At 43.7% G+C, this 15,659-nt stretch overlaps 1 protein-coding gene across 21 annotated transcripts in view; it reads left to right on the top strand.

The window, feature by feature from the left end:
- LOC132393550 (L-asparaginase 1-like) overlaps positions 1–15,659 on the top strand; it is a 116,375-nt gene that overhangs the window by 26,793 nt on the left and 73,923 nt on the right. For 16 of the 21 annotated variants that reach the window (XR_009511934.1, XM_059968951.1, XM_059968941.1 and 13 more), the window contains 3 exons: positions 1,287–1,413; positions 5,404–5,513; positions 13,455–13,664. Coding sequence is in view for 20 of the 21 variants with exons in the window: in XM_059968951.1 (XP_059824934.1) it covers positions 1,287–1,413; positions 5,404–5,513; positions 13,455–13,664 (447 nt within the window). In the remaining variant the exon portion in view is untranslated. The remainder of the gene's footprint in view (positions 1–1,286; positions 1,414–5,403; positions 5,514–13,454; positions 13,665–15,659) is intronic. The other 5 variants (XM_059968948.1, XM_059968947.1, XM_059968950.1 and 2 more) reach the window with 1 other exon arrangement.

Here is a 15,659-nt window from a genome sequence, read left to right as displayed (position 1 = left end):
GCTGGAGGAACTCAGCAGGTCAGGTAAAGTCTGCGGAAAAAAGTACAGTCGATGTTGAGGGCTGAAATGTTGACTGTACTTTTTTCCATGGATGCTGCCAGGCCTGCATATTTCCTCCAGCATTTGGTGTGTGTTGTTCAAAACTTGGGCCTCTCTACCTACCTCTGCAACTAGATCCTTGACTTTCTCACTGGGAGACCACATGTCCTCCTTGCTGACAATCAACATTGGCATATCTCAAGAATGTGTGCTTAGCCCACTGCTCTATGCTCTCCATCCACAACTGTGTGGCTAGGCACAGCTCAAATGCCATCCATGAATTTGCTAATGCCACATCTGTAGTTGGCAGAACTTCAGGAGCAAGATAGGCCAGCTGGTTGAGTGGTGTTGCAACAACCTTGCACCTAACATCAGTAAGACCAAGAAACTGATTATAGACTTCAGGAAGGGGAAGTCAAGGGGACACACCAGTCCTCATTGTGGGACTAGCAGGGACTTCTACAGATGCACCATCATCGAGGACATTTTTAATCGAGGACATTGGATGGAAAATGGAGTTCAGGAGGAATTCCTCAGTCAGTGAGTGGTGAATCTGTGGAATTCTTTGCCACAGGCAGCTGTGGAGGTCAAGTCTTTATGTATATTTAAGGCAGAGGTGGAGAGATTCTTTACCAGTCAGGACATGAAGGGATATGGGGAGAAGGCAAGAGACTAGGGTGAGAGGGAAAATGATGAAATGGTAGGAACAGACTTGATGGGCCAAATTACCTAATTCTGCTCCTATAGCTTATGGTCATATGTCCATACTGGTTACGTGACCACTAATGCTAGCAAAGAATCTCTGAAGGGTATTAATAATGGCTGGGCCACCTATCTTGTATATGCACAGTCCAGAAGATGGAAGTAGCAAACCACTACTGTACTGTAGAAGTACTTGCCAGGAACAGTCATGGTGAAGACCATGATCACTCACATCATACAACATGGCACTTAACGATGATGATTTTAATTTATCTTTTTCAGATATACCTATTATTGTAATTTATAATTTTTTAAATGTATTTTACTATAATGCTGATGTAAGATAACAAATTTCACAACCTATCCCAATGATATTGCACCTGATTCTGGTTCTGATTCTGCACTGTATCTTTAAAAAAAAATAAGTAATCTTGATTGGTGAAGGTTCTTGAAATTAGTTTGCAAGTACTTTCTGGTAAGATTGTGTGGTAAGAGAAAATGATTGCCTTATATGTGATGGTTTCCTGTTACACTTCGGCTTGCAGGTTTGTGTGTTTTTCAACTCTAAGCTCTTCCAGGGAAACCGTGTGGTTCAGCAGAGTTGTGAAGATATGGATGCTTTTGGCTCACCCAGTAATCTCCCTCTGTTGGAACTGAATGTGCAGGTTAAAGGTAAGTCACGTGAGTAGGGACCCAACCTTTCCTGGGCCAGTGATGTAAAACACGAGGGATTGTGCAGTTTATGGAAATCCAGAGGAACACACACAAATTGCTGAAGGATCTGTGGAGAGGAATAAAAAGTCGAGGCCCTTCAACACACACAAAATACTGAGGTCCTCCAGCTTCTGGAGGCAACTCTGTAATATCTGATCATCAACTCTAGCTCCAGCTCATTCATCGACGTCCTTCACAGGCTAAGGACATCTCTGGCAAGGTCAGAATTTATTTCCCACTATTACTTGTCTGTAAGCTGCTCACACTGTTATAGAAAGATGTACTTAAACTACAAGGTGTGCAGAAAAAATTGACAAAGATGTTGCCAAGACAAGAGGGCCTGAGGTATAGGGAGGGGTTGTCCATGCTACGTCTTTATTCCTTGGAACAGGAGAATGCGGAGAAACCTTATATAAATGTTTAAAATTATGGGAGACAGACAGATAAACAGACATACTTTATTGATCCCGAGGGAAATTGGGTTTCGTTACAGCCGCACCAACTAAGAATAGTGTAGAAATATAGCAATATAAAACCACAAATAATTAAATAATAATAAGTTAATCATGCCAAGTGGAACTAAGTCCAGGACCAGCCTATTGGCTCAGGGTGTCTGACACTCCGAGGGAGGAGTTGTAAAGTTTGATGGCCACAGGTAGGAATGACTTCCTATGACGCTCAGTGTTACATCTTGGTGTAATGAGTCTCTGGCTGAATGTACTTTTGTGCCTAACCTGTACATTGTGGAGTGGATGGGAGACATTGTCCAAGATGGCATGCAACTTGGATAGCATCCTCTTTTCAGACACCACCGTCGGAGAGCCCAGTTCCACCCCCACAACATCACTGATCAGCTGGATGGTGGCAGTCTTTTTCCCCAAAGTAGGGGAGTCCAAAACTAGAGGGCAAAGGTTTAGGGTGGGAGGGGAAGAATTAAAAGGATCTTGAAGAGTAAGTTTTTCACACAGAGGGTGGTGAGTAAGTGGAGCGAGCTGCCAGAGGAAGTGGTTGAGGCAGGTACAATGGTACCAGTTAAGCCATATATGTCAAACTCAAGGCCCGCGGGCCAAATCCGGCCCGCGGTGGAATTATCTTTGGCCCACGAGATAATATCTAATTACTATTAAAGCTGGCCCCAGTAATCGAAGCGCCTATGGCGTATGATATGGCTAATGCTGAGTTTATTCAGGTACCAGGTTTTCAGGGTTATTAGTGTTTATTTGGCAGTCTTGCTCGGCAGTCTTCTTCATAAGAAACGGAATTTGTAAAGTGAAACACTTTGTAGTTATAGCAGAGACTGAGACACATGAGAGCAGGCTGAAAAAACGGAGGCAACGAAAGCTGCGTTCGCACGCATCCGACTGATCCGGCCCGCATGAAGCTGCATTTTGCTCAATCCGGCCCGTGACCTAAAATGAGTTTGACACCCCTGAATTAAGTCATACTTTGATAGGTGCATGGAGTGGAAGGGGTTCAGAGAGATCAGAACAATGAGTCCTGATGAGATTTTTTGGCGGGGGGGGGACACTGCATAGGATAAAAACAAGCTGCAGAAAGTTGTAAGTTCAGTCAACTCTATCATGGCCACCAGTCCCCCAGCACCCAGGACATCTTCAAGGAGTGATCCCTCAAAAAGGTGGCATGCATAATTGCGGACCCCCATCTCCCAGGACTTCCCCTCTTCTCAATGGGGAGGAGGCACTGAGGACTTAAGACACACACTCAATGATTCAGAAACAGCTTCTTCTGCTCTACCATCAGATTTCTGAATTGATATTGAACCCAAGTGCAGAACCTTACTACTTTTTTCTCATTTTGCACTACTTATTTGATTTAAATTTTTAAATATATATCTATATATTTGCTATAACTTACAATCTTTACTATTATCTATTGTAATTCACCACAGTTGCGTAACAACAAATGTCACAACACATGCCATTGATTTTAAACCTGATTCTGATGAAGAGTCTTAAACCAAAGCAACAATTGTTTATTCCTCTCCAGCTTGATCAATTGGGTTCCTCCAGCATTTTATACATGTTACTAGGGGTTAGGGCAGAGGTTCCCAACCTTTTTTATAACATGGACTAATACCATTAAGCAAGGGGTCCATGGCCCCGGGGTTGAAAACCTTTCTGTTAGAGGGATGTGTTGAATACATGAAATTGGGACTAGCTGTGTGGGCCCTGTGTTGGCATGGACTGTTTGGGATGAAGGGCCTGTATCTATATATTTGCTATAACTTACAATCTTTACTATTATCTATTGTAATTCACCACAGTTGCGTAACAACAAATGTCACAACACATGCCATTGATTTTAAACCTGATTCTGATGAAGAGTCTTAAACCAAAGCAACAATTGTTTATTCCTCTCCAGCTTGATCAATTGGGTTCCTCCAGCATTTTATACATGTTACTAGGGGTTAGGGCAGAGGTTCCCAACCTTTTTTATAACATGGACTAATACCATTAAGCAAGGGGTCCATGGCCCCGGGGTTGAAAACCTTTCTGTTAGAGGGATGTGTTGAATACATGAAATTGGGACTAGCTGTGTGGGCCCTGTGTTGGCATGGACTGTTTGGGATGAAGGGCCTGTATCTATGCTATATTGCTGTATGACTTCATAACACTTTGGCTTGCTTGACCTTTTCAGAGGGCAGTTGAAATTTGACTGTACTGTTATGGGTCTGGAGTTATGTGCACTCAGTGGCCACTTTATTAGGTACACCTGCACACCTGCTCATTAATGCAAATATCTAATCGGCAATTATGTTCCAGCAACTCAGTGCATAAAAGTCAAGGTGTCCAGTTGTTGTTCCCTCAGAATGAAGGAACAACACCTTGGTTTTCATCCTGGTAGCCTCCAACCTGATGGCATGAATATCAATTTCTCCAGTAAAATAAATTTTCCTCCTCTCTTCTTCTATTCCCCATCCTAGCCTCTTACCTCTTCTCTACCTGCCTATAACCTCACCCTGGTGCCTCTTTCTTACCTTTTTCCTATGGATCACTCAATCAGATTCCTTCAATTCTAGTCATTTACCTTTCACCTGGTTTCACCTATCACCTTTTAGCTATCTCCTTCCCCTCCTCCCCACCTTTTTATTCGGGCATTCTCCCCCTACCTTTCCAGTCCTGAGAAAGGGACTCAGCCCAAAATATTGGCTGGTTGGTTATTTCCATAGATCCTGCTTGACTTGCTGAGTTCCTCCATCATGTTGTGCGTGTTACTCTAGATCTCCAGCATCTGCAGAATTCCTTGCCCTTGAGATCTACCTTTCTCTAGATTGGAGTGTATGTCTTGTGAGGATAGGTTGAGTGAGGTAGGGCTTTTATCTTCTCAGCGAAGGAGGATGGGAGGTGGCATAATGGATGGGTATAGAATGATAAGAGGAATAGAAAGAGTGGACAGCCAAAGGCTTTTTCTTAGGATGGAAGTGGATAATGTGACAAGGCATGATTTTAAGGTGATGTGAGGGAAGTGGGGGGCCTGTCAAAGGCAAGTATTTTTTACACGGAATAGTGAGTGTGTGGAATGGTGGTACAGGGGGATCCATTGGGGACAGTTAAGAGAGTTTCTGGTACATGCAGGATGGAAATTTGAAGGGCTATGTGGGAGGGAAGGGTTAGGTTGATATTGGAGAAGGTTGAAAGTTTGGAGCATCATTGTGCAGCCTCTACTGTACTGTTCTATGTTCACATACACTCATTCCTAGAAACAGCAGATCTGGTTTCCTCTTTCTTCTTCCTAATCCATCTTAAGTGCATTTTGATGCCATTTATTACCATTCTGTGATGTGCAGTTAACCTATTGAGTGGTTTTTGTGCATTTTCCAACTTGCAGCCAAGATCGGCTTTTTAGACGTCTTAAAGAACTAAACATCCAAGAATGATCTGTAATTAACATTTCTCTTCTTTTTATTTCTCCAAATGCATACTTTAGTAAACAGCGATACAAAGAAGGCAAATGAGGGTGACTTGCAGATTTTCACTTTGAATCGCACACCAGACATTGGAATTCTTCAGCTCTTTCCTGGAATTGATGAAAGATATGTAAGTGTACCTCAGTGATTTCCAGCACATATGCCGTAAGAGCAGCAAATGGTAGAAACATTCAGCAGTTCATGCAGCATCTATGGAGAGACATTTTCCCAGACTGGTAATGCCACTCTTCCCCTTTAATCCATCCCGCCCTATTGAGTTAATGCAGCGGAAAGCTGGAACATTGAGCTGCCAGTCCTGCCTCTACTACAACCAAGTCTCACTAATGGCTACAATGTCATAATTCCACATGCTGACCCATCCCCTCTCATCCACCTTTCCTACAATACTCCTTGCATTGAAATATACACAACTCAGAACATTATTCCCACCATGATCAATCTTTCAATCCCTGATTTTGTATGTAGGCTTAAAAACATCTTTCCCCACAACCACTCCACTATCTGCTCTGACAGCTTGCTGCACATTCCCCTGCAACGCTAGTTTAAACTCCTCACCTTGCGGAACCAGCAAACCTTCCCACAAGGATATTAGTCCCTCTCCAGTTCAGGTGCAAACTGTCTCTACTGTACAGGTTCCTCTTTCACTGGAAGAGAGCCCAGCGATCAAGCCCCCTCTCCTGTATCATCTCCTCAGCCAGCGGTTGAGCTGCATGATCTACCTATTTCTGGCCTCACTAGCATGTGGCACAGATAGCAATCCTGAAATCACAGCACTGGAGGTCCTGTCCTTTAATGTTAACACCTAACTCCCTGAACTCACCATACAGGAACTTGTCACCATTCCTACCCATGTCATTGGTACCACTGGCTGCTTACTTAAAAAAGCTGTGGACTTAATCCAAGATGTCCCTGACCCTGGCACCCAGGAGGCAACATACAGTACAGCACAAAATTTTTAGGCACATATATAGCTAAGGAGTCTAAGACTTTTGTGTTGTATTGTAGTAATTGTGTGTATTACACTGTACTAATGCAAAGAAAAACAAACCTTATGTCATACGTGAGTGATGATAAACCTGTTCCAGATATAAGCCTTTACCGTGGACTGAGAGTGGGAAAGGGGCAAGGAGAGAGGAGGGAATAGAAAACACCAGAGAGACATTCTAGAATGATTAATTAACCAAATGTTTGGAATCAAATGATCTTGCCTGGCGTCTGAAGGCTAGGTGTGTCTATACCTGCACCACCCCCCTCACCTTGGTACTCCTCTGCCACCTGTCCCACATACTTCCCACAGCATTCCATCCTTATCATATACACTGTAATACCATCAAGGACTGTATGTCCCTAACAACAAACCATGGGTCACCAGTGGATGAGAAGAGCCTTTAGATCAGGAGAGAGGGAGGAATTGGAACGTGCAGAGGGAGCTAAAGGAGAAGATCAAGGTGGCTAAAGAAAATACAGGAGAGAGCTGGAGAACAAGCTTGGGCAGAGTAGCGCATTGAGAGGCATGAAGAACATTGGAATGCAGCTGTGAATGGGTTAATGAGTTAAACCATTTCTTCAATTGGTTTGACAATTGCCCTCCTGTTCACATTCCCCCCAGCACACCATTCTAAGTGCTGAGGCACTCAATGGTCCCTCAGCACCAATGCCTCCCCTCCTCCCTTCTCCCCCTTCCAGTTCAACAAGTGGATAAACAACACAGGATACCACCTTGCCTTGCACCTACCGTTCACACCTCCACATACCAACTGCTATCGTCCTGATCTCCACCTCCCTCAGTCCTCACCTTCCACCATCTCACCAGTCATCATGGAATTACCATCGCTACTGAGCAGGTGACAGGGGCTCTGGGGAAACTCAGACATGGCAAGGCATCGGGACCAGTTGGTGTGAACCCCAAGTTCCTGAAGGAGTGTGCTGAGCAGCTGTGTGGAGTTCTCCAGCGCATTTTCAATCTGAGTCTCAGCCTGGAAAGGGTCCTGACTGTGTGGAAAACATCATGGGTCCCAGTACCCAAGAAAGGCCGATCGAAAGTCTGGGATGACTACCGTCCAGTGGCCTTGACTTAACACATCATGAAGTCCCTGCAGAGGTTGGTCCTAGCTCACCTCTGACCCCTGCCCGGATGAGCCTTCAATCCCTGGCAATTCACCTACCAGGAGCACATTGGAGTCATCTACCTGCTGAGCAGAGCCTACTGTCATTTTGATAAGCAGCAGAGCACTGTGAGGATCATATTTTTATGATTTCTCAAGTGCCTTCAATACCACACAGTCCTCACTGCTGGAGGACGACAACCGTTCAATGCAGGCTGGCACTTCCATTGCATCCTGGGTAGTGGACTACCTGACTGGCAGACCACAGTATGTGCAGCTTCAGAGCTGTGTGTCAGACATGGCTATAAGCAGCACTGAGGCCCCACAGGGGACTGTATTGTCTCCCTTCCTGTTTACCCTGTATACCTCGGACTTTAGATACAACACTGAGTCATGGCCTCTGCAGAAGTTCTCTGATGACTCGGCAATAGCTGGGTGTATAAAGTGAGGACAGGAGGATGAACACAGGGCCCTGGTGGAGGACTTTGTCAAACGGTTCAAGCTGAATCATCTGCAGCTCAACATCAGTAAGACAAAGGAGATGGCGATGGACTTTAGGAAGACTAAGCCTGCGCTGCTCCCTGTTACTGGTGATGGTGAGGATGTGGATGTGGTGAGGACCTACAAGTAGCTGGGGGTGCACCCGGATGACAGACTTGAGGGGAGCACCAACACAGAGGCTGTGTACAAGAAGGGCCACAGTCGCCTCTACTTCCTGAGGAGTCTGAGCTCCTTTGGAGCATGCAGCCTCTCCTTCACATGTTCCACCAGTCTGTTGTTGCCGGTACAATCTTCTATGTGCTCGGGCAATGGCATCAACACAGGTGATGCCAACAGGGTGAATAAGCAGTCGGAAGGCTAGCTCTGTCATAGGAGTCAAACTGAACGTACCCAAGGCTGTGGTAGAACAAAGGACCCTCCTGAAAACCCTGGTGATTCTGGATAATGTTTCTCACCCTCTGCCATTTTGGCTGAACGGAGGAGCACTTTTAGTAATAGACTAAGACAACTGTGCTACTCCAAAGAGTGCTATGTGAGGTGATTCTTACCTTTGGCCATTAGGCTCTATAATGAGTCAACCTGATGACCCTCCTGTTAGACTGTTATTCACCTTGGCTCACCAGAGCTCTGCTTAAACTGTTTTATCTTTAAGGTAACTTATTTTCTATTCCTCTTGTTTCTCTTCTAATATTTGTATATCTGTGCACTTGTAATGCTACTGTGACACTGTAATTTCCTTTGGAATCAATAAAGTGTTTACCTATTGATCTATTCCCAACATTCTTTGGTCCCGCTGGATTTACAGACTCGCTCGCCACTCCACATTGACAAATACAGTACTTCGCAAAGGTCTTGGGCACCCTAGCTGCATATACCTCCCTAAGGATTTTTCACAGTACTGTATCATAAGGGAATCTTGTTCTTGTCCAAAGAACCTCTTTTCTGTTTCCCAGACTAACAAATCCCCTTTCACTACAGCTCACCTCTGCTCTCCCCTTCCTTTCAGGGCCACCAAGCCAGACTTGGTGCCAGAGGCCTGACCATTGTTGCTTTCCTCGACTAGGCCATCAGCATCTTCCCTGCCCCCGATGGTATCCAAAGTGGAATAACCATTTCTGAGGGGAATGGCCACTGGGATACTCTGCACTAGCTGCCTAACCCCTTTCTTTCTCCCTCCTGATGGTCACCTGTGCCCTGCACCTTTGGTGTAACTACAGTACCTCTTGGTAAGTTGCGTTGATTGCCCCCTTAGCCTCTAGAATAATCGAGAGTTCATCCAATTCAAGCTCCAACTCTTTAACGTGGAATGTTAGAAGCTGCAGCTGGATGTACTTCTCCCAGTTGTAGGGACACTGGATGTCTCACATCCCACAAGAGGAGCATTCACCTATCCTGCAAGGCTTCCCCACTGCTCTAACTGTGCAATAAGAAAGAAATATTAAATGAAAAGAATCTGCCTACAGTTTTTGTCTCTCCTCTAATTTGCAAATAATAACAATAAAAATTATGAATATTTTATATACTGTATTTATATACATTGAATATAATTATAAATCACAATTACATGTCACGTAATTATATATTATATTTTCACAATATATAAAATGGCAAAGAATAGATGCCTGCGGAACATCACATCACTTGTCACTGGTTATATCACAGTCTCGAATGACAGTCTGAATACACAGGATGGTAAGAAGCTGTGCAGGATAGTGGACTCTGACCATCACATCACAAGTACATCTCTCTCCACGTGGAAACGCTAAGAACACCAGAGTGGCTTCAAGTTTCATTTAAGAGTTTTAACATAATATCATGGGGAGTCTGCAGCAGTCTCCACCTCCGCCAGAACTCTGATTTTTAGATTATACAGAACTCATATTTATACAGCAAGACAAACAACTTCACATAACATCCCACAGTCAGAACATGATCAGTGGCTTAAAAGACATGTTAATTGTCTCTCAGCACGAGTGCAGCAGTCCTTTTTGTTCCTGTTATCAGGGCTCATAATTTACCCCCAGACACATCCTCCATCCTGGTTCCAGGGGCCTGGTATCTTATTAATTGGAGTTTCTGGTACTGCGCTTGACATCCAAGGTTATTCTCGACATACATCAGCAGTCTAAAGCCCAGCTGCTCCAGAATGGTCAAATATCCCGTCATACTCTAGTCTTAACCATTTCTGCCACAAGTAGTATCTACAGAAGGCAAGAATTATTATCATAGATCTCCACTACCTGGGCCATGCCACCTTTTTGCAGCTACCATTAGCAGGAGATAGAGAACTCCCACATTTATAGCTTCAAGAACAGCTACTTCCCTTCAACCATTTGGTTCTTGAACTGGCAAGACTCTAATCATTACAGTTTAGAAACAGCATGACCATTACGTGCTAAAGCGTTTTTTAGTTCTTGTTGTGTCTTTTTCTTTTAAAAATTGTCTTCAAGTGAAATTTATATTTTTCTTGTGACTGCTACTTATCTGATGCCATGTCCCTGTGATGCTGCTGTTAAGTTTCCCATTGCACCCATGCATATACGTACTTGTGCATATGCCAGTAAACTCAGCTTTTGTATTGCGTTCATCAAATGGATGTTAGCACTATACCACTTGTATAACCACACAAGGTCATAAACAGTATGTTGGTGGCACTAAAGGGTTAATATCCAGTTTCAAGTTGATTATTGGCGTACGTCAAATTGTATAAGGACTGCACCAGAGACCACGATGTGTACATCACAATTTCCCCTCTGCCTAATTGTCAGTGTGGTTTAACCGCACCCTGCACCCGCCACAGTCCATGCTGTATGAGGCTATTAATGCCCTGTCATTATCTTGCATTGATCATTTCTGGGGGACAGTCTCCTGGGGCTGTTGGAGAGAGAGACTGCCACTGGATTGAGAGCTGGTCGCCTATATGTCTGGGGAAAGTCTTTCAGAGAGTGAGCGGAAAATATTACGAGGGAAGTAAAGAATGCATTCAACTTCTGCTCCTGTGAAGTGATTCACTTTGAAAGTAGAATTTAAAGGCAGAACACTAGGTCAATAGCAGGATTTTTAGCAGTGTGGGGGAACAGAGGGATCTTGGGTTCATGTCCACAGATCTGTCAAAATTGTTACCAAAGTTGATGGGGTTGGTAAGAAGGCTTATGGGGCATCAGTCTTCAGTTGTCAGGGGATTCATTTCAAGAGCCATGAGCTAATGTTGCAGCTCTGATTAGATCATACTTGTGTGATACCCTGCTTTAAGACCATGCTTTATTGTATTAATAAAGTTATGCTGTACACTTTTTTATTTTCTGCAGACCTTTTCAAAATGTAATATGTACCTTTTATTACATTATACAATTGAATATTTAATGTTTTTTGCTGTTTAAAATGATAATTCAGTTCATTAAGTTAGGATATTGTAATAACAGCCAATAGGATTTGTTTTGTTAAAATTTTATCTAATGAAATGCGCCAGAATATTCTGGAGGGCTTGGGGGAAGCCATTTTTGGGGGGAGAGTGCAGGAGTTTTGGAGGAAAAAGGAGAAAGGAAATGGGGAACAAACATAGCACAAGAACATGAACTCACTTGGAAGGGTAGATACTGCTGTTGGAAAATCCTTGTGCAGACAGTGGTCTCATGGAGAAATTTTTAATTAGCTAGTTATCACACGACAAATGGGATTGATTACGCAACAATGAACTCCCATGGTTATGTGCACACTATAGGCTAATATATGTGTAATGGGCCTTTTATTTTGTTTGTTATAGTTTAAGATATTTTGTCACTATATGTATTGTTGAGTTGTGTTGTTGTTAGCTTGTATTTACAGTAATAGTTAACTCATTACAAGCCTATGGTGAGAGGATTGCATTTGGAGTGTTGTTCAGTTCTGATTGCCAAGTTGCAGGAAGGGTGTGGAAGCTTTAGAGAGGGTGCAGAGGAGATTTACCAGGAGGCTGCCTGGATTAGAAAACATATCTTGTGTGGAAAGACTGAGCGAGTTGGGGCTTTTCTCTTTGAAGTGAAGGAGGATGAGAAATTGATAGATGTACAAGAAGCATAGATTGTGTAGAATTTTCCCCCAGGGCATAAATAGTTTATACCAGAGGGCATAATTTTAAGATGACTGGAGGGGAAATATAGGGGTAAATCAGTGGTAAGGTTTTTGAAAACCGTGTGGTGGGTGTATGGAACACACTGTCAGGGGGTAATGGTAAAGGCAGATTCATCAGGAGCATTTAAGAAACTTTTACATGGATGATAGAAAAATAGAGGGCTATATAGGAGGGAAGGGTTATATTCTTGGTTCGTCAGGGCATGTAGAGATATGAGAAGAAGGCAGGAGATTGGGGCTGAGAGAGAAAGTGGATTGGCCATGATGAAATGGCAGAGCAGACTCAATGGGCTGAATGGCCTAATTCTGCTCTTCTGTATATCTTATGGTCTTGTATTGATCTTGGAGTAGGTTAAAGGACCAGCACAACTTCGTGGGCCAAATGGCTTCCATGTGCTATGGTGTTTTATATTTTAGTATTTACCAGATCCAATAAACTCTCCTAACTCAAGGTGAATCACTAAGGAAATCACAGGCAGTGGGTGACACACTACTGTGTATTACTGTGATTGTAAGCATGTCAAAATTTCAGTTCATTGTCATTTGCACTTTTTTATTCAAATTGTGCTCTTTTGTATAAAAATGTTTATAACTTGAATCTATGTACAAGTGTGAGGAAAACTTACTTGTAGCAGCATCACAGGCATTGCATAAGCAACAGTTGTTGTGGCTAACACTCTAGATTGTTGGACTACCTTCTCTAAAGCAACATGGGAGCACCTCTATTAGAGGAAATATGGTAGTTCTCAAAGGTGACTTCCCAACAACCTCTCAAAGTTGATTTGGGATGGACAATAAATGGTGGCCTTGCCTGCGATGGCTTCATCCTAACTGGAGCAGCTTGAAGCAAAAGAAAAACAAAGTAAACCATCTGAACATAAACAGAACCAATTCTAGCTTCGCTTTCAGTGTTAATGTTCTGAAAAATTCCTGGTCAGGGCCCAGTAACATCCATATTCCCTACTGATGACAGCATCAATGGCACGGTTATCCCTTCAGCCATCAGGTTCCTGAACCAGCATGGATAACTTCACTCTCCTCCACACTTGAGCTGATTCTACAGCCTATAGACTCGCTTACAAGGACTCTATAACTTATTTCTCAATATCATTTATTATTATTTGATTTTTTTGTATTTGCAGAGTTTGTTTTTCCATACATTGTTGTCAGTCTCTGTAGAATGTCATTGATTCCCTTGTATTTCTCTGTTTCTACTGTGAATGTCATGGTGACATTTACCTGAGATAATAAATTTACTTTGAACGTTGATGTGAGGAAGCTTGTATAAACAGGCCGTCCTGCAGTGGTGAGCTCATCTTTTTTTGCTGAAACAGGTTGCAAGATCCTTGGAAGGAGCAGAAGCGGTGATCCTACTAACCTACGGCCTTGGTAACGTTCCTGACGACGACTGGTTCTTCAAACTACTGCGCAAAGCCGTGACCTCTGGGGCGTTGATTGTTTGCAGCACCCAGTGCTATCGGGGTGCTGTGTGTAAAGTTGCCCAGGTTAGTCCTGAGGTTCGCCAAGTTCATCGGGCGTATGAGGTGAGAGGCATAGATAGAACGAGTGCTTCCCAGGTCACAAGTGGCTCAAACGAGCACATTGCAGCTGGCGTGGAGAAGTGCTCCACTGCCCGTTCATGACCTTGGTGGGATGTCCTTTCAGACTTCTGTGCCTTCTGCCCAGTGCAAGAGGGGGGAAGAGAAAATGTCTGGGCTGAGTGGAGTCTTTGATGATGTAGGCTGCTTTATCAAACCAGCAAGATGGGTGGCACAGTAGTGTAGCGGTTTACGGTACCAGTGACACGGGTTCAATACCTGCTGCTGCCTGTAAGGACTTTGTATGTTGTTTCTGTGACCATGTGGGTTTCCTCCGGGTGCTCCGTTTTCCTCCCACAGTCCAAAGATCTGCTGGGTGGCAGGTTAATTGGTTATTTTTGAATTGTCCTGTGATTAGACTAGGGTTAAAATTGGGATTGCTGGGCAGCACAGCTTGAAGGGCCGGAAGGGTCTATTCCACACAGTATCTCAGTAAATAAGCAAATAAACATATAAAGTGTCGACAGAGTTCATGAAGGGTTAGGTTGGTTTCTGTGATGGACTGGGCTGTATCATGGCAACTTCACCAGAAAGACTACAGCGGTTCAAGGAGGTTGCTGCACACCACCTTCTCTGGGGTAATTAGTGATGGGAAAAAAACACTGGGCTTGAGGCACAGCTCGATCTCTAGGCTTTTTGAGGAGCCCGATGTGCGCTGGGCTTCCCAGCCCAGTTCTTCCAGCTTTTCACAGGAGCACCTTCGAGAGGGTCCCGTCTGGCCGCATCATTGTGTGGGATGGAAGCTGCAAGGCATCGAACTGCAAGACCCTGTAGAGGACAGTAAGAAACACTGAGAAAATCACTGGGGTCTCCCCAGCCCCCAAGGAGGGACATTTAGCATAAGCATTGTATATGAAGGGCCCGAGGCATTGTTACCACCCATTCCACAGTCTCTTTGACCCACCACTATCACTAAAGAGGTACTGAAGTATCAGGACAAGAACTGTCAGACTGGGGAACAGTTTCTTCCCTCAAGGTGTGAGACTAATGAATCCCCTGTCACCACCGAGGCTTTGTCACTAGGACGGTGAGCTGTTTACTGTTTATCTGTGCAGTGTGCTTCACATGCATTTTGAATTATATTTTATTAACTTATATGTGGTAATATTTTGATTGGTGTGCTGTGTGTGACATATGTTTTGTTGGTGCATAGTTTGAAAGTTTGAAGTTAATAACTCATCTCCTTTTACCTTAGGCCACAAACTTATCAATCACCCCTGATGAGTTATAACTTCAAACTTTCTGCATAATCACTCAAAGAGTTGAACTGCAAGTGCACGTAACGAGAGCTGTATAACTCATCTTCTACCTTAGGCCACAAACTTATCAATCATCCATACTCTGGACACTTTCTGGCAGTCCAAGATCCATATGCTCCACGACCGCTGGACTAAGTGTGTAAATGTAGGAGGGGACTATGTTGAAAAGTAAATGTGCTAAGTTTTCTAAGACTGACTGCTTCTAGCTTAGGCCACAAACTTATCAATCACCCCTCAAATGCTCAGTCAGATGACAATAAACTTGAACTTGAGGCCCATAATCCCAAAATTACATTCAAAAAGCTACAAATTACAAAACGTTGCATCCCAAAATTTACAATTAAATAAACCTCAGAACAGCTATCCATTGAGGAGTATAGAAAGGGTAAACGCAGGCTTTTTCCGCTACTCTTTCCGCTGGGTGAGCCTACAACTGTAAGTCATGGGTGAAGGGTGATAGGTGAAAAGTTTAAGGGGACCATGAGGGAGAACCTCTTCACTCAGAGGTTTTGAGAGTGTGGAATGAGCTGCCAGAACAAATGGTACATGCAAGCTTCATTTCAACATTTAAGAGAAGTTTGGATAGGTACATGGATGGTAGGGGTAGTGCGGCCTATGGTTCTGGTAAAGTTTGATGGGAGAGGACAGTTTAAGTGGTCTCAGCATAGACTAGATGGGCTGA

Source organism: Hypanus sabinus, chromosome 4 (assembly GCF_030144855.1).
Source record: "Hypanus sabinus isolate sHypSab1 chromosome 4, sHypSab1.hap1, whole genome shotgun sequence".
Lineage (NCBI taxonomy): Eukaryota > Metazoa > Chordata > Chondrichthyes > Myliobatiformes > Dasyatidae > Hypanus > Hypanus sabinus.
This window is presented reverse-complemented; position numbering and strand designations above follow the sequence as displayed.